Source organism: Myotis davidii, unplaced genomic scaffold (assembly GCF_000327345.1).
Source record: "Myotis davidii unplaced genomic scaffold, ASM32734v1 scaffold1324, whole genome shotgun sequence".
Lineage (NCBI taxonomy): Eukaryota > Metazoa > Chordata > Mammalia > Chiroptera > Vespertilionidae > Myotis > Myotis davidii.
Window position 1 is genome coordinate 94,094 of NW_006295055.1, and position 23,247 is coordinate 117,340.

General features: G+C 35.7%; 1 protein-coding gene across 1 annotated transcript in view; it reads right to left on the bottom strand.

The window, feature by feature from the left end:
- Nucleotides 1-23,247, bottom strand: part of TLL1 (tolloid like 1) — a 185,106-nt gene that overhangs the window by 29,283 nt on the left and 132,576 nt on the right. Inside the window, exons 17-19 of the mRNA XM_015567762.1 lie at nt 17,925-18,050; nt 16,105-16,232; nt 4,779-4,992 (exon numbers count right to left, since the gene is read on the bottom strand). Coding sequence (XP_015423248.1) covers nt 4,779-4,992; nt 16,105-16,232; nt 17,925-18,050 — 468 coding nt within the window. The remainder of the gene's footprint in view (nt 1-4,778; nt 4,993-16,104; nt 16,233-17,924; nt 18,051-23,247) is intronic.

Consider the following 23,247-nt stretch of genomic DNA (forward strand, 5'->3'; position numbering starts at 1 on the left):
AGCAGGAAATAGCCAGCGTGGGGCAATTGCTTATGAGTGGCTTTTGAAATATGTTCAATAGTTCATTTTACATGATCCCTTTAAAAGAAGATATTTAAATAGAGTAAACACACTTCCTGCAAATATCCCTATTCATTTACCAAGTCAGCAAAATATAAACAGAGTAGTTTAGCATGTCAGCAATACCATCTTCAAATCCATCGAAAACACTCTGCAAGCTCCCAGAGCGTCTTCTACAGAATTCTGGGAAATGGAAAATGAAGCTCAGTAAGAAAGGTAGAAGAAGGGAAGAGAAGCCCAGGGGTGGCCTTCATTTTAATTTGGAAAGACAAGTTTGTTCATTTCCTGAAAAAGTATTAAATTCCGGGAGAGGTCCTGTAATTTGACCTATAAGTGCTTTTAGTGGTAGGCATTCTACTTTAATTGAGTTGGATCAAAATAATTTCCTTTCTAAGAAGCATAATAATGTATCATTTGATTTTTAAATGGCATTGAAAGTGTGATGATTGGTGCTACAGAAAAGTCCCACCAGACCATGCCATGTTTTAAAACATTACTTTCTCTCCACAATTCTCCTTTTTTCCTGTATTATACCTATATCCTCTGAGCGAATACACCGGATTTTTCTTTTTATTGGAAAGATTTGTTCCTTACAATTCATTTATTTAAAACTGTAACAATAACATTGCTACCTAATTAAAATAAAATTGGACCTACAAGAAACCAGATCTACTGTCAGGGGGAAACACAATTCTCCAATAAAGTCCATTTCCAGTGGATTTGGACAGTATTACTTGAGGAAAAGTAGCCATAAAGCTATATTAAAGCATATTTCTAATCACCTGGTTTCAAAATTCATAATGTTAGAAGATTTTCTTGTGGATAACATTGAAATTATATAGAGAAATATAAATTTAGGGAAGCAAATTAAAATGCATACTTCAGGGTCCATTGATAATAGCCAAATGTATTCTAGAAGGCTGTAAATCATGCATAAGCACTTTATAAATGTAGCAAAACAGTGGACAAATGTAGTACTGGATTTGGCTGTCTTTTTAGTAGAAACTGCCCTAAATCAGAAGTTCAGAAACGTCTGAAAATCAGTTTAATTTATCATACTGTAAGCAGTTCACAGGTGAAAACTCTTATTTTCCTATAATTTCCTTTGAATTCCTAATTTTCCCTCATAAATTACTAATACCTTACATATCTATCTAAAGCTTGTGCTCCATAAATATTTGATGAAAAACTACAGAATAGAAAAAACTTGTTAAAAAGAAAGCTCTGGGGAAAAATACATAGTAGGCAGAACATAAGAATATTTCAAAAGAGGTGGCTGCTAGAAAGTAGCAGTATAAAATAAACCTGTCCAGAAAATTCCAAGAAAGCTGGTTAAATGAGGGCAAAGAATTATACATAAAGAAAAAAACCTATAATTTTTGATAAGAGCAAATGATAAAAAGTTGGAAGGCCAGAACTCTAATTCTAACTGTTATTTTTTGTTATGTGGTTGTCATCTACATTTTAGTCACCTCAGAATCCTCATTTCTGAGATGACCGTGCTGGATTAGACAATATCCAAGGCACATTTTGCTTAACAAAAGGAGATTGAGATTGTTCTCATGGGTTTATGAATGGGTGCAAACTGCATAGGGAAAAAAACGAGACTAGATTTTTCTTGGACTGAGGGAATGTTTTAAAACTTAAATAAGGAAGCATGCAATCTTTATCTATTGCTTAAAATAATAGTGATCCATTTTTTAACAGTTTCCTTTCTAATCCAAAATTTGTACATTAGGAGAAAATATACAGTGAAAGTACATAAACTTTGGGACACAATTAGGATAAAATCCATGCTTTAATGTAATTTTAGAATTCTTTGAAAATTAATAACTTCTCTAGATTTCCAATGTCTTCCTCTGAAAAAAATAAAAATAATATCTATATCATATAGCTCTTTTGAGCATTCAATGTTTGTAAAGCATATGTATGTGTCTCAAGTGCTGGGTACCAGATTTATTGGGAGTGTCATTTTGTAAGTTATATAAATGTCTAATCACTATGTGATACACCTGAAATTAATATTGAATATCAACTTTAATTAGAAGCATGAACAGACTGTTTAGCCTCAGAGGTAATGCAGGGGAGGGTGGTGGGCAGAGATCAACCAAGGAACTTGTATGCATATATGCATAACCTCTGGACAGGGACAATGGGGTGGTGAGGACCTGAGGGGGGTGGATGGGAGCGGACTGGAAGAGGTTAGGAGGACCTATGTAATACTTTTAATAACAGAGATCTTTTAAAATCCCCCCCCCCCAAAGTAGAGAATTAGATTCTACCAATATATTCTTTTTTTTTACTTTTCTCTTAAAAGATATCTATTGATTTATGTATGTATTATTTAATTTCTTTATTGATTAAGGTATTACATATGTGATCTTATCCCTCCATTGCCCCGCACCCCATTCCCCCACTCATGCCCTCACCTCCCTGGTGTCTGTGTCCACTGGTTAGGCTTATATGCATGCAAACAAGTCCTTTGGTTGATCTCTTCCCCTTACTAATAGATTCTTAATGGGAATATAAACACTGCAAATAGACTCCATGAGCAGATGCCGGGCACATTAAGGTGTCATGGAGTTTGTAGCTGTAAGAAACTTTGAAATTATTATTCTACAGATGAAGAAACTGAGATCCAAAGACAGTATCTTTTCCCAAGTTCCCAGGTAGGTGATGGCATAGTTGGACCAAGAGCTCAGATGTACCAACATAATCTTTACTTTCCATTTACGACAAGTACAAAGAGAAGTTTCCCTATTAAAGAAAATTTTTACCAAGCTAAAAAAAAGGAATTTATACTCAGATAATTTAAAATACTATATCATCAACTATTTTGAAAGTTTTGAAAGCATGTTTTCACACTGCATTCTTGGAATTTGTGATAGCCAGAATTTCATATTCCATGACCTCTCTACTGTTAGAAAAATACTGACAGAGTAATGGGATTCCAAATTCCTTCAACACATGACAAGTTATCAGAAAAATATTTAAAAGTAAATGTCAAATGTATGGAAAATCCTTCATTAATATGAAATTTATGGTCCATGAAAGAATTTTCTTAAACCAAAATATTTATATGAATCAAAAAAATTATTACTTTATATTACATATCAATCTTATTATTACTACTACGAATCAGATAAATATCCTGACAATTAATATCCACATTCTCACAGCCTTCAATGTAAATCTAATGCTTATAATAAAATACACGAGAGTGAAAAATAATATTGGACAATAAAATAATTAAAATTCAAATTTCTAAAACAAAATGAAACAAAAAGATAAAAGCAATCAGCATGAAACTGTGACAAAAATTACTGCACTAAAATTGTTTCATAAGTATGCAGGCCAGTAATTTTAAACTGGTGGGCTGCAAGAATATTTAAAACATGCAATACTTGACTATTTAGTCAAGGGCACTGACTTTTTTTGCCTTAGATTGTCAAATAAAAATATGACAACAGCCAACACAATAGCTGTTCAGTGTGAAGGAATTAAAATTATATCTATTTTTTTTGTCAGGTTTGCAAAAATATATTTTTGGTGCACTGCCGAATTTATTAATTAGTTTATATGTGCCATGAGATGAAAAAGGTTGAAAATCGTTGATGTAGACATTTTATACTATTCTATACCAAGATAGATTTCTCCCGTGTCTCAATAGTTTAGACATAGTTAATGCCACTAGATGTCACTATAAGCTAAATGACTTTAGTAAACATCTGCAATTAACTGATTTCTTTTTTAAAAGACTTAAAAAATGACATTTCCTAGATATTTATGGAATATATTATTAAATTGGATCCAAGATATAAAAATACTATTCTACATGTTTGCCTAAAATTATCCATATTTTTATAAGTTATAGTTTATTTCTTAAAGACTTGTAGAACAGCTGTAATGTGTAAATCATATTAGTGATTAGGTTTACAGAACTTCTGTGTTTCATGCCAAATATAAGGGAAACAAATAAGGTTCTATAAAACAGAGATGATCCCCAAATTTGATTAAAAAATGAATTAATGCGAAAACTAACTAACTAGTAGGGATTAGAGAACACATAATTTTTGAATACCAAACTATAAATTTTCTATCTGTTAAATATGGCATATAAATCAAATTGTTACAGTTAATAATACATTATAGAAATATTTAGAAATATGCAGTTCAACTTGATCATACTGCATTTGAATATGAATCAGACCAAACTATTAGGTTTCTTCCTAAATGTTCATCAATGACAAAAGCTAGTTAGGTCGGATGCTGCATGGTTCTAGACCAGCGATTCTCAACCTGTGGGTCGCAATCCCTTTGGGGGTCGAACGACCCTTTCACAGGGGTCGCCTAAGACTATTGGAAAACACATATATAATTACATATTGTTTTTGTGATTAATCACTATGCTTTAATTATGTTCAATTTGTAACAATGAAAATACATCCTGCATATCAGATATTTACATTACGATTCATAACAGTAGCAAAATTACAGTTATGACATAGCAACGAAAATAATTTTATGGTTGGGGGTCACCACAACATGAGGAACTGTATTAAAGGGTCGCGGCAGTAGGAAGGTTGAGAACCACTGCTCTAGACAGTGCGTCAGTGAGATTTACTCTGTTGTGGGTCCTGTTATGGGACCCACTGCATTCACAGGAAGAAAAGCTGGCCCTTAGTCAGGAAAGAGAAGCAGGGCCCTCATTTGCTGACCTGTAGAATGTGAAGCTTGAAAGCCTCTTCTTTGAACAGATGCGTCAGAAACAAACCGAACAAACATTTTATTTCCAGTAGCCACTAGGGGCTCTGGGATCTTGTTGCCACATAGTCGTCCAAGAATTGGTGATTTTTCTGTTTCTCCATCAAATACTTCCAAGTGATCGTAAGCACATTCTTGATGCTGCTCTATCTCAAACTCACTAAAGGCCTGTTTAAAGAAAGAAAGAAAGGAATGTAGGAAGGAAAGAAGGAAGGGAGTCACTTATTATTAAAAGGGGCTTCTGGGTTTTGAAGCAGAAATACGAATCAATTAAATATGTTCAGGCCATGCAAATGATTTGATACGTATAGCACATTATTGAAAGGGCTATAAAATCAATAAAATGTAAAATATCTGGAAAACAAAATGAAAAAAAAAATGTAATAACCCCATATGAAAGTCTACTATTTGACTATTATAACTAATTGTACTATTGCAATTAAACCCACACCAGTATTTAGTATTTATACAAATTAGAACACAGTAATATTTTATTCCAAATTTAATTCCAAATATTTTATGAATGTATCAGAAAGTTTTAAACCATTATATTAAAAATTGATTCTTTCTGGTTTTGATGATCATAAACTATTGGACATCATCCTACTTTCAGGCACCTAAACCAAGAAGAAAAATACACAAAGTAATTATCATATTTTGACAAAAATGAAATGCAGTAAATCTTAATAGAATAACGAAAACAAAGAAAATTTTCACTCTATATTTCTTTATTTAGATTTTACAACCCACATTTTTAGAAACTAATATAAATTTAGGCTAAACTTTTAAAATTTACTATTCAGACAAATGGTAAACTTATTTTATATTTGGAATCTTACAAAGTTTAGTGTGCTTTGCCATTTAAAAATCATTCTAATTTACCTGTGTGTTTATTTTTATGTGCAGGTCTTTGCAAATTCTTAAAATAAAAATTCATTAAATCCTATGTAATAAAACGCTAATATGCAAATTGACCGAACAGTGGAATGCAGGCCGCTATGATGCACACTGACCACCAGGGGCAGACGCTCAATGCAGGAGCTTCCCCCTGGTGGTCAGTGTGCTCCCACAGGGGTAGTGCCACTCAGCTAAAAGCCCTGAGCCAGGCTCCTGGCTGGTGTGCACATCAGCAGTGACGGGAGCCTCTCCTGCCTCCACAGCAGCACTAAAGATGTCCAACTGATGGCTTAGGCCCGCTCCCCCCGCTCCCGTCAGTCAGACATCCTCCAAGGGCTCCCAGACTGTGAGAAGGTGCAGGCCAGGCTGAGCGACTCCCCTGAGTGCATGAATTTCATGCACCAAGCCTCTAGTATAAATATATATAATACATTAACTATTGCAAAGAAAAGTGTAATGAAGATAGACTGAAAATAACATTGTCCAAACTATTAATGATTCCAGGTATTCCAGGTTATTCACAATTACCAAATAAGGCTCCTCCCCTGCAAACCATCACACATTTGAAAAAAATAAGCTATCACTACTATTTAAGTCTATAGAGCAGTGATGACGAACCTATGACACGCGTGTCAGAGGCGACACCAAACTCATTTTTTTGGTTGATTTTTCTTTGTTAAATTGCATTTAAATATGTAAAATAAATTCAAAAATATAAATCTTTTTTATACTATGGTTGCAAATATCAAAAAATTTCTATATGTGACACGGCACCAGAGTTAAGTTAGGGTTTTTCACAATGCTGACACGCCGAGCTCCAAAGGTTCGCCATCACTGCTCTAGAGCAAAGCTAAAAAATAAAAGAAACCTGAGAAAATATAAAATATACCTGAAAATTCATTAATTTTGTTATAATCCCTGAAGCATAAAATATTTGCACATAAGCTTTTTATATGCTGATAGATCTCTTCCCCGAAATGGCGGGCAGAGTAATGGTAATCATGACACGGCCTGCAGCCCGGAAATGCCAGGAGGCCCAATTCTGTACCTTATATGGACTCTACATTGAATCACCTCTCAGCGCACGCCGAGTACCCTAAGCCCCCGTTCTTTCCTCATTCCTCCCCGCAAAAGGAGCGCTCACCTCTGTCAGGGCCGCTGCTCTCCCGTTGTGAGACAGCCCAGCAGGTCTTTCTCCTAATAAAGCCTGTAATACCTGGTTTTTGGCTCCCGACTGATCTTTCACATACATGTTTTCTTTAATGCAATTTTGTGAAGTAATCATACTGCTCAGTTTAACTGACATACATCTTATAGTTTTTAAAGAAAAAGTGACTAAGAAGAGTTCTCCCTCAGTGCTGGCCACAGTTCCATACCGCACCACTGTCTACGCTCTCTTCTGACTTTGGGGGGAGGAAGAGAAAAAATGAAAGAAGCCACTTATATTAATTAGGGTGCAGGAGAAAGGAATGAAAGGTACTTAAGAAATAAAAGAAAGAGGGCTGATCTTTCATGTGTCATTCCACTGAATTCTAATTTTTAAAAAGAGTAAATTAAAATGCATTAGAGAATGAGGCTCAATCCCCAGTAGGAGGCGTGCAGGAGGCTGCCAATCAATGATTCTCATCACTGATGTTTCTATCTCTGTCTCTCTCTCCCTTCCTCTCCGAAATCAATAAAAACATATTAAAAAAAAAAGAATTGCACTGGAAACAAAAAAAGTGGTGTGGAAAAATATAGTGAACAGTTTATCCTGAAACACGATATTCAAAGTAGGCAGTCCCTGAAGGAGTTTGTCATTTATTATTATCTATTATCTATTGGCATAGAGTAGACATGAGATATAGAAGAACCTAAATGGATGGTTGGCTAAATGGGTAAGTCTGCCCATTCATTTGCCTACCCACCTATCCCATGTTTATGGCCAAAACCATGAGTGGAAATACTCTGGGAGTGGCAGACCAAAGAGGCTGCTTTGCTGTCTCTCAGGAGATGGTACTCTGTTAGCGTCTCTCATCCTTGAGCACACATTCACAGTCTTACTATCAGTCTGTAACCTTAAAAAAAAAACCAATGAGAGAAAATTGGCTTAACTGCACCAGATAAACTTATTAAATATTATGTCAAGCTTCTGAATTATAAGATCAATAGTATTTCAAGAAGAAAAATACTGATATCTGAAAATAATGACAAGTAATTGTCCCTTGGGAATGTGATTTAGAATAATTCATCTATAAATATAAAGAGCAGAGAGACACACTGTGTAGAAGAGAAAATGGTAAGAGTGATGGGGGCAATGGCATTCTAAAGCATATACTCTAAGTAAAAGCTAAACCTGGGATCAGATTTTACAGACCACACATGTTCAGTCCATTGACTGGTCCATTGAAAACTAACTGAATGAGATAACTGACTACTTCACTCCTTAATGAAATGCAGGATGTCTGGAGTAAATCATAACATCTGTTTTACCGAGCACAGCAACATTACACAGCGTGGCATTGAGCTGGTGGGCTGGGGGCACGCTGACACCTGGTCTGGAGCCAACTGGCTCCGGCTTTTTATCAAATTACTAATGGAATCAGACTGACCCTCTAAGAGTCAAATTAGGCAAAGATTCTGTAGTGACATATTTTCAGGCAATGCAAACAACTCTCATTCATTAAGGTATTAATGAATTTTCCTCTTGGAATTGGTGGCAGCTTGTTAGGTCAACTGCAAAGATTGGGTGGTCCTTTTCCAGCAGTCAGCCTAACCTAAATGCTCTGCCACACACAAGCAAAGCATGACTAACTCACACACTGAGGTCTCATTAATCTGGCCCCAAATATCACCGAGACATCCACATAGAGGGACCTCCATGCATAGTGACTTTGCCTCAATACAAAATACTTCTAGGCCATAGAAAAGTATTATGGGAGCCCATGGGGAATCAGAAATCTTTAAAAATACTCAAGAGTTTCCAAAGATAAAGTGAGATGCCGTTTATTGCTTTATGCTATGACACACTCTGAGATATGAATCGCTATTATATCTAAGTAATGCAGAACGTGAATATTTCCAGCCACCAGGAACCAATGTTACAACAATGCCCCACAACGACACTTAGATAACCCACAGGTCCTGCACCTTCACAATGAAGACAGGACAGCTGGCAAAGCTGATGTATGGAGCTGTAAGGAACTCTGAATTTTGCTGCAACACTACCTTCTTTTGTGGGATTTTAAAAATATTTTTATTAAGCATTTACACTACTACTTTACAGACATTTTGGTATTCAAATTTAAACCTTACTCATTCCATGATTATAGTTCTATGGTTTTAAGTGTACTAATCTAGGTTTTAGAAAGACCAAGAAAGAGTGAATAACCGTGAGCTCTCATCAGGAATCTTAATGTATTTCCCATAAGATAAACTAGGAGATTAAGGAGTCCCATTCAAAGGAAATAAAATCGAACTCTCATTTTAGGCTGTGGAAAGAATAACTGTGTGTTTCTGGAACACCCAAGAAAGCCTAATCTACCTAGCTGGCCACCAGCCAGGCTTGCATATGCAGGCCCCTCATATGAACATCTGTGGAGGTGCTTTTATTGAAAATACAGGCACTGGCTAAAGGATAAGGCCATTCAGAGTCACTACATGTATCCACAAAGGACAAGATAATAAAATGATAGCGCTGAATGCGGATATAAAATTTAGCCAGGGTGACCATTTAAGAGAATTAAAGAGACTGATGCAATTTAAGCAGCTGTGAAATAAGATTCAGAGCTCCCTAGCTCCCTAGTCCCAAGCCATCTTTTGCCTTTTCCTGTTTGGGGTAAGAACTGTCACTTGGTTTCCCACAAGATATTGGAAGAATTAGAGGCCACTGGAAAAAAATGGTACAGTGGAATACAAACCCCAGTCTTCTAATATAAGAGCTTTTTTTTCTGTGAGCCCTCTATAACTTTGATTAAATATACTCTTTATGGATTTATGGTAGAGAATTATATGACATGTGCGGGTGTTTTGTTTTCTAAAAATATCCCATATATGAAGCTATAAATAACAACTACGGAACTTAGCAGAACTCTAGGCTATGATGCAGAGAATAAAATTAATTACTGTATGCTCCATTGCCTGGAATTTTGTTTCAGTTTTGTTTGTTTTGGTTTTGTTAATCCTCACCTGAGGATATTTTCCCCCCATTGATTTTTAGAGAGAATGGAAGGGAGGGGGAGAGACAGAGAGAGAAACATCAATGTGAGAGAGACACATCAATTGATTGCCTCCCACTCATGCCTGGACAGGTCTGGGGATCAAGCCTGCAACCTAGGTACTGTATCCTTGACTGAAATCAAACCTGGGACCCTTCACTCCATGAGCCGCCTCTCTATCCACTGAGCCAAACTGGCCAGGGCTGTCTTTAATGAAGAGTAATTCAACATAATGGAAAAGGTCCCCCAAAATGTGATGAGCAGTTTAGTCTCATAAAACTAAAACAGGATGAAGGCAGAAATAATAGATCCTTCATCTTATTCATTCAGGACTTTATCCCTTTCAACCAAGGTTCCTTCCACTTTGTAGCTATTACCACACAGTAAGTATCTCATGGTTAAACACGTGCCTGCACACACACTAAAAAGAAGGAAAATGCAGTAATTTCCTATTGTTGCTGTAGCAAAGGGCCACAAACTTAGTGGCTTAAAACAACACAAATTTATTGTCCTAGGACTTTGTAGGTCAATAGTCTACAAAAATGGGTGGGCAGCACGTAGTACTTTTAGCGGTCCTAGTGAGAATCTGTTTCCTCGCATATTTTCAATTTCTAAAGGCTGCCCTCACTCCTGGGCTCATGCCCACGGCCTCCATCTTCAAAACCAGCAGAATAACATCATTTCTCTTCTCTGACCACCTGCCTCCCTCTCAGGACACTTATGACTCCATAGAGTCCACTCAGATGTTCCAGGATAATCGCTCCATTTCAAGATCCTTCGTTTAACCATAGCCCTTTTGCCATGTACGGTAACACATGTACAGGTCTGGGGATTAGGACAGGGACATTTTTGGGGGTTTGGGGAGAATTAATCTACCTGTCATAGAAAGTACGTCCAAATGTTTTCACTCTGCTTTTCAGGAAAATGAGCACAAACACTTATGATGACATGATTTCAAACTGCTTTACCCCTGACCTCCTTAGCTTGAGTCAATGAACTAAATCCCACAGAGCAAATACGGCCTGTGACCTGTTTTTGTAATTAAACTTTTACTAGAACGCAACCACGTCCATTCATTTGTGGATTGACTAGGGCTGCTTTCACAGAATTAAATTGTTGCAACATAGATGACACAATCTACAGTCTATAATATTCACTATCTGGCCATTTAAAGAAAGAGTTTTCTGGCAAGTAATCATTAGCTACATTTTTAATTGTTAGAATTTAAAATGAAATTCATAGGCTACACAAAACCTTGATCATGGTTGAATTATTAATCATTATCATAATTATGATTTGTATTTGGTTATCATACATCAATATTTATTATAATTCAATAAAGCATTATGCCAAATATTTTATACGCAAATTCATTTAATACATATGAAATTCATGAGCAGTAGGTCCAACTTGTAGATGAAGAAATCAAGGCTTTAAAGGATAAGTATCTTCCCAAGATGACATGGCTAGTAAGTAGAAGTGCTATGATCTAGACCCAAGTCTCTTTGAGTTCCAAATATATGTTTCTAATCCCTCCATGTTTCTCTTGTATATGTATTTGGTCAATCACTGTAAGTTTGTCTTACTAACATGATTGTTTTCCATTTAAATTATTACATATGTGCATATACATAGCAATTATGGATTTCTTTCTTCTCTGATGCAGGATGCTATAATTAAAAATATATTAAATGAAGAGACAGAATGCCTAGGCTCTAAGGTGTTGATAGGCCTACTAGCTTTATAAACTTTGCCAAGACACCTCAACTGCCTGGGACTACTTTCTTATTTACTGATCCTGATTCTGAGAGTCATGTTTTATAGGAATGTGATTAATGGGGGGAGGGGGTAGAGTGTAATCAATATTATGTTATTATTCAGAAACTTGAGGTGGCAAAAGTGTTTTAACAAGTCTTCTAGATAATTCTGATGCATGCCAATATTTGAGAAAACCTGGTTTAGACTATAACTACTTCTACTAAGATCACAAAATCTAACAGTTAAAGCAAAGATCCATATTTGCATTAAAGCTCTTCTTTTCCTTCTGAAAATCACCTCCTTAGGACAATGTAAGCATGACCATTGTTGGACAGACATGCTCTAAGCCCTGGCCCTCGAGAAAATACTTGCATGAAAACTAAAGCCTGTGAGGTAGAAAGAACAGACTTAGAGTTGGAAGGGATGCTCAATAAGTTGGAAAACATACAACTGAGAATGAATAAAGTATGGCCAATTGAGGTACATCAGGAATTCTATCTCCCTGTGGCTATAGAAAGCTGGAAATAGTATTGCCTTTACTCTAATAGAAAAAAACTATATAAACTAAAAAAATCACAACTTTGCTGAACACATCCAAGAACTGTAGTCACCGGTCAACCAAGTAGTATCAAATCCACTGACTCTCAGGCCCATCCAAGGAGAGATGAGACATAAACATCTGCTCACAGTGACAGACTACAGAAGAAAGGAATGCTGGGTGCCATATAACTAGGTAAGAAGCATTCAGCTACAATTTTTAATGGATTGGTAAAGATCAGGTGTGAAGAGGGTAAGAGTATAAAACTCCTGGGAGCTGTAGACACGGGGAGTTTGCAACCACTGAGAGACTCTTCTCCATGACCTCAATCTCCTGTTCATGAGAAAGATTGTAGGCAGAGCAGGAGATGGCCAAGTGCACTCCTTGGTGTTACAGGCTTGGAAAAGGGAATAGGTCACTGCTGTGAGCATGAAGCCCTGTTGCAACTCTTTCTGAGAAACAAAGCCCTAAGCCTCCGGGGGTGGAGCAGAAAACCCTATCACCACCAGGGCAAAGGTATAGACCTAGCGTAGCCAAAGGAAAGGTGTTCAAAAAACAAAACACTTCTGCCCCTGGGGAAGTTCTGGGCACAGGTTCCTACCCCAATAACATCAGAGGTCTACTACAACTGTGAGAGGGCAAAGAAACTCTCCCATGGAAGACCAACTAGAGCCATAAGGTGGAGTTTGGTTGTCACGGAGACAAAAAATAGGACCACTGAGAAGGGCAAGCCCTCAGACCTAAAAACACAGAGCCTGTCTAAAGAAGAGGCTGAGCTAAGACAATAAAGAATCCCCAGCCCTCACTACCAGACTAGCAAGCACCAAGTAATGAGCAAATTCAGTCTACCGCTGAAAAAGGAAAAAAGTGTGGAGAGGGACATAGTTCATGGTGAATATAAATGGGGAAGCTAAAGATGAAAGACAAACATTGATAAAATACCTCTTAAATCTCAACTTCCCATCTAAGAAAAATGAATTTGAAGCCAATGTTACATTGAAGATAATCATAGGAACAAGAAAAACCAAACCCAGCTTAATTGACTAGATTCACTCAACAACACCCCCTCCCATATATGCACATACATTAATAGCCTAACAGAAGAGATGTGTCTACTTCCAGACATAAAGTCTCTACTATTATATACATACTGTCTTGGTGTTTAATAAAAAATTACATGACACACAGAAAGGCAAGAAGAAAATATCAATGTTAAGACATAAAATAACAGAACAGACTCAAACATGACCCTTTTGTTTAAAGTATCCAACAGAATTTAAAGTAACTATGATTAATTTGTTAAAGATTCTAATGAAAATGCAGACAACATGCAAAAATAGATGGGAAATTTCAGCAAGGAGATTTTATTTTGGAATGAATTGTCCTCCCCTCAATTCACATGTCAAAACTCTAAACCCCAATGTGACTGCACTTGGAGGGAGGTCCATTAGGAAGGTAATTAAGGTTAAATGAAGTCATAAGAGTGAGACTGTAATCCCATTAGTGACCTTATAAGAAGATGAAGAGGCACAGAGCTCTCTCTCTCTCCATGTGTAAAGGCCATGTGAGGATAGAGCAATGAAGTACCATCTACAGGCCAGTAAAAGAGGCCTTCCTAGATGCCAACACTGACAGTACCTGATCTTGAACTTCTAGTTTCCAGAACTATGAGAAAATAAATTTTTGCTGTTTTAGACATTCTATGTTATTTAGTCATGGAAGCCTGAGCAGACTAATACATGTAAGAAGTATAATAATGGGTCATATGGAAATGCTAGAGATAGAAAACATAATAAGAAAGATAAAGAATGCCCTTTACAAGTTTATCAGTAGACTTTGGATAACTGAAGAAATAATCCCAGAACTTAAAGATAGGTTCACAGAAATTACTGAAACTTACACTAAGAAAGAATGACAAAAAAATAACAGAGCATCCGAGTTATGGGGTAAAATGAAACAACCTCGTTTATATGTAATTAAAGTTCAAAAAGGTGAAGAGAGACAATAGCGCAGAAGAATTTTGTGAACAAATAATGGTTGAAAAATTTTAAAAATTCACGACAGACACCACAATACAGATGCAAGAAATTCATAGAATTCTGAGGATAAATTACTACACACACACACACACACACACACACACACACACACACAACCCTAGATACATTGAATTCCAACTGCTGATAAAAAGAAAATCTTGAATGCAACCATAGGAAAAGGAATCATTACTTTCATGGGAATAACATTAATATTTACAACAGACTTCTTAGAAACCATGAAATTCAGAAAATAAGGAGTCAATGGTTTAAAGTGCAGACAGTAAAATAAAATCGTCATCCTAGAATTCATCCTAAGGAATTTCATATCCTTAGACTTCTCACAAATTCAAATATGAATGTAATGTTTGTCCTCTCTCCTGTAGTCTTTGAGCCTCACATTCTGTCCTGGTCATCTGATAGTATATATTAAATTTCATTACAGGCTACAGGATATATATGAAGAGTATAATTTAAAAAAATAAAATCGAAAATGAATGAAAATGTCTTTAAATAGTGACACTACACAGACATACTGTACACAAAACATAAAAGGAAATTATTCAGGGAGGACTTTGATACCAGACAAAATCTGAATTTCACACTGAAAACAGTCTTCGGGAAAATCCATGTTCTCAACTCCTTTAGCTAACTGCACTGTTGAAAGGAATGCAGCCTCTATATCTCAGCTCATAACTTCAGAGAGTGATCCTTTTAATCAGGACCTTGGACAGGACTGGAAAGCAATCAAGTTCCTACAGTGCTGTCATCTTAGCATCTAGCATCCTTCCAAAGACCAGCTGAAATGAATTAATGTCTTTGTTTGGAAAGTCACTAATATTTTTCAAATATGTTGACTGCAAGGAGTTCCATACCAGGAATATGAATGCATTGGTGACTGCATTAGAGAATTTTGTTATAATATTGCAGAGAACTACAGCCTCTTTATTGCCCCCCAAAAATAACCACTAAAGGAAAGAGTTCAAACAATTTTAAAATTAACATTATGGCTGGACTGGTCTAGTAAGCTACCATGGACTGACAGCCTTATTCTCTACACAATTTCTTGTCTTTTCTCATGGCAACTGCTAGATTACTTTGAGCCTTGCTAGCTGGCATTCCTTCATGCTTTTGACAACAGCATATTGTAGGAAATTTTTAAAATTTCTATATTCCTACGATTTTATTTTTTAAATTATACTCTTCATATATATCCTGTAGCCTGTAATGAAATTTAATATATACTATCAGATGACCAGGACAGAATGTGAGGCTCAAAGACTACAGGAGAGAGGACAAACATTACATTCATATTTGAAGGTGTGAGAAGTCTAAGGATATCAGTATATGTCTAAAGAGGCAACTATAATGCAAAAAAGAGTATTTCATAAACCACAACAGAAAATTACCTCTATTATTAAAAATACATATGCTCTGTATATAGGGCATATAGAATGGACACAGCCAGTAGAATTTACTATGCTGTGTTTAACTGAATACTTACTGCTGTGTTGCTGATCTTTTAATTTCTTTTTTATTTTCTCCATTTGAAAACATCACTTTCAATAATACATTAGGAAGTAGAGCTGACTGCTTTGCAGTAACTTTGGTAATACCTTCTAAAGCATCCAGGATAAGATCACTATATGAGAAGTTCATGAGTACCAGTACTATCACCTTGATTTAGAAAATCAGGGATTTGTTTCGTGTTAGTAGGAAAGCAAAAGAAAGAAAATCTGTTCCATCTGTCTTACTAACTCAATTCCATCAAATAAACGCGTATTTTACTTCCATGTGTGAGCCACGGAAGACACGGGCAATCGGCTTAATGAAAGAAGGTGACGTGCTCACTTACTAATTTGACTCGATGGCCTGGAGTGGCACTGATTTCCCACGTGCATTCCTTCCTGCTTGGGTACTTGTCTGGCCAGTTGGGACTGGTGATGAGGCCACTTGGACTGTGGATCTTCTGTTCACATTCAGCTGTGCCAGTGACAATAAGATCAATCAGTGCAGAAATCTAGCCCAGTATTGGACCAACAATAAAGCAGTTTATTTACCCACTATCCTACTGAAAGACTTTTCTGAATACTAACTAATCATCACTCCGGTGTCTGTCATCATAGTCATGTGCTTTGGCACACATGTTGCTGAGCATAATCAGGCAATGTTTGTTTCCTTGCTTTCATGAAATTACGTGTTTACAATGAATTTTATAAATGCCTGAAAGAAAATAAGCTATATAAAATGGTCGGATCTGTAAGTTCAGACTTTAAACGAGCAGCATATATTGACAATTAAGGATATCAACTCTTGGTATGTGCAAAATATTTAATGCAATGCCACAAACAAAAATCAATGGATTTTGACATTTCAATTAATTTTTTTCTATAAACAGAAAGATTATTTATAGCTAATTAAGATCATTGAGCCATTTTACAAATTATGTACTTATATTTCTCTCTCCTTTAGTTGAAATATACACTTGAATACTGGATATATTTCTATCTATAAGGAAGTTTCCTATAAAATCCTTTCTTAAAAATATTTACTGTAATGAACGAACATTTATTTGCTACCTATGAGCCCTGGGCTACATGCATACTCTGCAAAAGCTGTCTCTCTCTTTTTTTTTTGCTCTGAATTGTCTTCCATATCTGCAAAATGACTGGGCCTGTTCCCTAGCCTGTCAATTTCATAGATACTTTACCAAGTTACAAATATCAGAATCTCTAGGGTTCTGCATTCACACATGAAAGGGAAAAGAGGTGAAAATGTTGCTTGCCTATGATTCTGGGTCATGTCAATAGCTCAATGAAAACATGGGGAGAAAAATAAACTCTTGACTCATGACCATATTAGAATAGAACTGAATGGAACAAGGGTCATTTCACGATACTATTTGAATGTAAATGGCACAGTATCTCCATTTTCAAATGCTTTTTGTCTGGTAGGCATCTGAGTTTGACTCTCCTGGTATTTAAAGTGGCATCACTCATATAGCACGTATATGAGATATTTTGGGGAGGGAAACTAAACCAAATGCAAAGCCTTTAGCAGAAATTCAGCTTAAATATGTAGACTGTCAAAAGGTCTGTCCAATGAAAACCTGGGGATAAAGTGGTCCTTTTCTGGCTGCCAGATGGCATCATAGCAGCAACGATGTCTGTCATACAAAGTTATTCTAATTCTACCCATGTGTGAAGTGCAGTCTCTTTAGGTAATATGAGGTTTCCAATAGTTCGCCTTGGATCTTGGGACCACTGCGTGTGTGTGTGTGTGTGTGTGTGTGTGTGTGTGTGTGACATCTGAACTCTCGAAAGTGATATCACTCACTGATTCAAAGAACTCTACCTGGAAGCAGTGTTTTACCCAAACGGCCTAAAATTCTAGCTGCTGTCAAGAAAAGAACACTCCTGAAATCCAGAAGCATGGAGTAGAGTGTGGAATCTCGGAGGGAAGACAGGGGAGGGTGGGTGGGTGGGAGTTAATCAACCAAAGACCATGTATACAAGTATACATATATGCATAACCCATGGACATAGATAATAGGGTGGTGAAGGCTTGGGGCAGGGGGCTGGGGCGGGTTGAGGGAGGTCAGTGGGGGAAGAAAAGGAGATATATAATACTTCCAACAATTAAGATTTTTTTTAAAAAAGGACACTCCCTTCATACCTTCCTTGCAGTCATGTTTATTTTCATGCAGCACAAATCCATTCCTGCACTGACACACGTAGCTTCCCATCGTGTTGACACATTCATGTTGACACCCACCGTTATCCTTTGAGCATTCGTCTTTGTCTAGCAAAGAGATAGCCCCATAGTTTAGTAAGTAGCTTTTAAAACAAAGAATATCAAAGAAGAATCATTCAGTTGCGGTTAACACAGGCAAAGGGTAAACTAAGCCACAGCTTACCCTGTTCCCAACAGAAAAAAAAGACAAAAAACAAAAACAAAACAAATCTTAGTTCTATCCAGTCCTTGTTTAGCTTGGCGCCTGTACCATGAATCGAGTGTCCAAGACCATTTGTGTCAGGATGAGAACTTGTAGTCCTCTTTCATTCCTGCAGTAAAAGTTTTGAGTAGGACATAGAGAAAGAACAGATCTTTCTACAACTAATTCTGAACATTTACAGTCAATATTTAAAAATAAATGTAAAACTGTGAGTAGTTTGAATAAATGCAAGATATGGCATTAAAGTAGAAATTCTTCAATATATTAACCATGGTGTTTAGATAGAGGCTAAACAAGGCTCCAAGATTTGTGTATAATCACTTGAAAAATTAGTTAGTGTAACTACTCTAGTTGATTTTTTTTTCATTAACATTGCAGTTAGGCTAAGGATTGATGAATCTGGACATTTCATAATATTCTAAGACAGAAAAAGGCATCAACAGACTATCCTAAAGAAGAAAGCTAATTTATATCTATTTTAAAAATCTACTCCAGCAGCCTAGTTTATTAATAAGTAATTCCTTAAAGGGGCTTTTATTGTGCTAGAAGCAAAGGTTAGAATGGGAAATATGAGCTTTGAGAAACAGCCATAAATGCACTACGGGAACAAAAGCCAAACTAGAGTGGCAGGCAGTCAATCCAGGCAGAGGCACCATCAGCACCACATCATGTCCCTCGGCTCTTAGTCCACGGCTGGCTTGTCTGTCAAAGTCGACAGATTGCTCATGACACACATATATGATGACATGTCACTCACACTGTCATCACTCCCACACCACAGAGAACAAAAGGGACCCATGAAGTCGTATCAGGAGTTAGGCTGAATTTGTAATTACACTGTCAACTGGTTTTCCTAAAGGGAATTTGTGAGCTCATGGTAGGTCACGAATACCAAATACTATATTTACATTTTTATCAAATCACTATTCCCTCTATGAAGATGGGTTTAAGAAAGATGTTTTTGTCCAAGTATCTGAGAGTGATTTTTAAAGATACATCTATTTTTCCCCTTTTGGAGACTGATCGCATGGCAGCGTGCACACGGCTCCTGGCATATATTCATTGGTAATATCAGAATATTCCAGAAGGAAGCAGGCAGTCCCAAAGTTTTAAAGAACATTATCAGAATCAATATCGCTATGATTATGTATATTCTACCTATCTTTAACAGTTTCTTACACTTTTAATATTTACTATGGAAAATAAAGAAACACATTCAAATTGTAGAATAAGGAAAATTGCCTAGCATCAAACGCTAATATGTATAGAAATTAGAATTTAATAGAAAATGAGCCTGGTAAAATTAATTTGAGAAATTTATAATAATTTGGAATCCCTACTACCTTATTTGCATCAATAGTGAAAATTATAGTTTGAGTTATTAATGATTAATGCAAAACAGGTGGATGGTAAATCATACTTCCTGCCACCATGGTGGCAGCTACCTACATTTTCTAATTTAGACAGTCAAGCAGTAAATGTTCTAAATTTATTGTTTTTATGTACCTTTCCAGAGGCTCTTAAGATCCTTCACTCTCTCATGAGTGGATATAGAATACACTTCATGTTTGTTAAGTGGAAAGAGCCAATATAAAATTTTCTGGTGCCAGAATTTCTTACTCTGCAATAGACACATATTTCCAATGAAAATGTTTATATAATGATAGCTTGTTATACTTAAAGTAAATCTGACAGAGCGAACTGTAGTTGTACTATAAGTCAACCAGACTTGAGAGATGGTTGAAAATCTAACAACTGTAAGCATTGCCTGAATCCTCCTTTTATCTGGATCTGTCTGGATTGCCATACAGAAGATATAAAACTGTTATAACTAAAAAAATGAATAAACACAAGTTATTATTGCTTAGTTTTTAAATCCATAGTCATTTCATCTTGAAGATAATTCTAACACAAAATAAATATTTCTAACATTGAAGCTTCATTCTGGAGGAAATCTCGTCACTAGGTTATATTTCTAAGGAGGATTTTTTCTTCAGAGTTGATAGAATATAATCTGACCTGTAGTAATGATAACTAAAGCAAAATAATGTTGAAAGTAAAACCAATCAAACTAGAATAGTGGTATTTCATAGCCATATGTATGTTGTGATTGAAAAATAATAATTTAAAAATATGTATGTTGTGATTGAAAAATAATAATTTAAAAATAATTTTTAGAGGAATGAGGAAAAGGAGGAAGAGCAGAAGGAGGAGAAAGAAAAAGATTTTATATATTCATTATTGTCTAAGTATCTATTACATTTTAGTTTCCCCATTAGTTGGTGTTTCCTACCTTTGTCCCAACATCTAATGTCAATCAATATAATCAATGTTACATAAAATTCAGGATATGTGCTAGAATATATGTATGGATTAATCTAACATTTAGCTTAAATTCAAAAGTGGACTGATCAAAACAGTAACTACCAGCAGCAGAGGAGTCATCATGCCCAGCAAAGTAGCGTATGAAACTGTGCCCCCATGAGTCAAACATTCATATGAAAAGAGAAAATTTCAGTAAACATTGAAACACTTAAAATTATCCCCATGTCCTACATCATTCAGATAAAGGTATTTAACTTAATATTTCAAGTTGTTTATGAAGTAGTAAACATGGTGAGGTTATTAAAACACACACACATTTGTTTGAATAGAAGTAAATACACTATTCTAAAGAAAGTGGATGTAATTTCAGAATATCTATGTTGATGAGAAATAGCAACAATATAAAATACCTAATTCCACAAGTATATTCTGGATTTCTTATGCATGAAAGGTCATCAAACCAGGCGGGGGGGGGAAGCTATTAGCAAGCACAATTATGCTTTCACTGTCTTCCAATTTCTTCTCTTAGGACACAAATTACAAATATTTTGAACAATGAAAATCCAAAGGAGAGAACCAAGAAGGGGGCAGCATTTTAAATATTTCTCAGAATGTCTGTATAATAAACGTAGTCATTGAGAATTTGATCAATAATTAATTTGAAATTTTCTAGCATTTTCATACTGTAGGCACAAAATTTTTTAAATAGTTTTTTTATTAGTGAGAGAAATAAATGTTTTATTGAGTAGAAATAAAAACATTTATTTTTTGCAGATGGAATGAACCTCCTTCATTGGAATGGTCATATCCACTTTCCATTCTTTCATGTTAGATGAAGGACAGGTCCATTATACGAGGCAGAGCAGGTGGCGTTTCCCCACAGAGGCCTGCAGAGCATCTCTGAGACTATCAGAGGCCATCAATCTAAGAATAATACCTACTGGATGGAACTGAAGTGGCAACCTGTATCAAGTTCTTGCAAGATTCAAAAATAAAAATTTTCTCTTTGCAGAAAGCTTCTTTGTCTGTAGGGTAAAAAAGGGTCCATGCACCACAACAGAAACATACTGCATAAGAGCAGTAAACTCCCAATAAATGCTCAAATATAAACAGACCCATGCACACTCCCATGCATGTGTACACACAGACATCGCATACATAGATTTTAGCAAAAAACTACTGAATAAATAATCACCTTCAGAAAAGCACTACTAAACTAATGAGCCACGACAGAGACAATTTATGCTTTCTAAGATATGCAAATATTTAAATATAATTAATAATAAAAACTTAGAACAGAATTCAAAATCATAGGAAAGTTTTATGTTCACATTTGAAATTAAGCACACCAATACTTAAAGTTTTGTTAGAATAAAATTGGGTTGAATTTCTTCTAAAATATCGATGACCATTCCATGACAGAAATAGTGTATAGGAGGAACAATGTAAAGAAAAGTCTGTCTATGGTGAAAGATGAATAGGGTTAGGAGCATATCAGTTTAAACCACTTCAGTTTAGCGATAGAATAACTGCACAAATCATTTCATCTGACTCCTTTATTTACTACAGACACAAACTTGGGAGTCAGGAAATCTGGGCTGTATTCTATTTGTTTCACAAAGCAAGTTACTAGGTCCATTAGTAACAGATTACATTCCCATTAAAGTTACCTGTGAGGAAGACTGCTTTTAAATGAGGTTTATTCTTCAAATACTAAATACTTTAAAATATTAAATCAGACTTCATATATGATGGTTTCTTAATTTTATGAACATAGACATGACAGGAAATTGATATTCATGACTGCTAATAAGTTCTTAGAGTCATTCTTCCATTTCCCAGGCCTATACAGTGCTTTTAAAATGAAAGGTTATGTGCAAAAATAACTAATATCTCTGTATGATTATAAATATTTTCATTGTATACTGTACATTAAAAACCTAAAAAACATTTCCTTGTCTTTTTCCTTGATGCATCACAGCAGAAAGAAAGCTATTATTGACTCTAAATAGCTTTCCTCTTCAGATAATATGGAATCACCTATTGTCAAATATTGTTTCTTCTTTTTATTGGCTCCTTTGATAATGTTCTTAGAAAAAGAATTTGAAAAATAGTTGAACATAGTATATTACTCATTATGTTTTCATAAATTCATAACCACTCTGAAATTTTTAGAACACTGGTTACAAACAGAACCATTTAAGACTAAGTCTTCAGCCCTAGCTGGTTTGGCTCAGTGGATAGCAATGATGGCGAACTTATGAAACGCCTGTCAGAGGTGACATGCGAACTCATTTTTTTTGGTTGATTTTTCTTTGTTAAATGGCATTTAAATATATAAAATAAATATCAAAAATATAAGTCTTTGTTTTACTATGGTTGCAAATATCAAAAAATTTCTATATGTGACATGGCACCAAAGTTAGGGTTTTTCAAAATGCTGACACGCTGAGCTCAAAAGGTTTGCCATCACTGGGATAGAGTGTTGGCCTGTAGATGAAAGGGTCCCAGGTTCGATTCCAGCCAAGGACAATGTACCTTGGTTGCAGGCATATCCCCAGTATAGGGTGTGCAGGAGGCAGCTGATCGATGTTTCTCTTTCATCGATGTTTCTAACCCTCTATACCTCTCCTTTCCTCTCTTTAAAAAATCAATAAAATATATTTAAAAAGATATTTCTTCTAATTAATTCCGTTTCAATGTGCACAAATATATGCA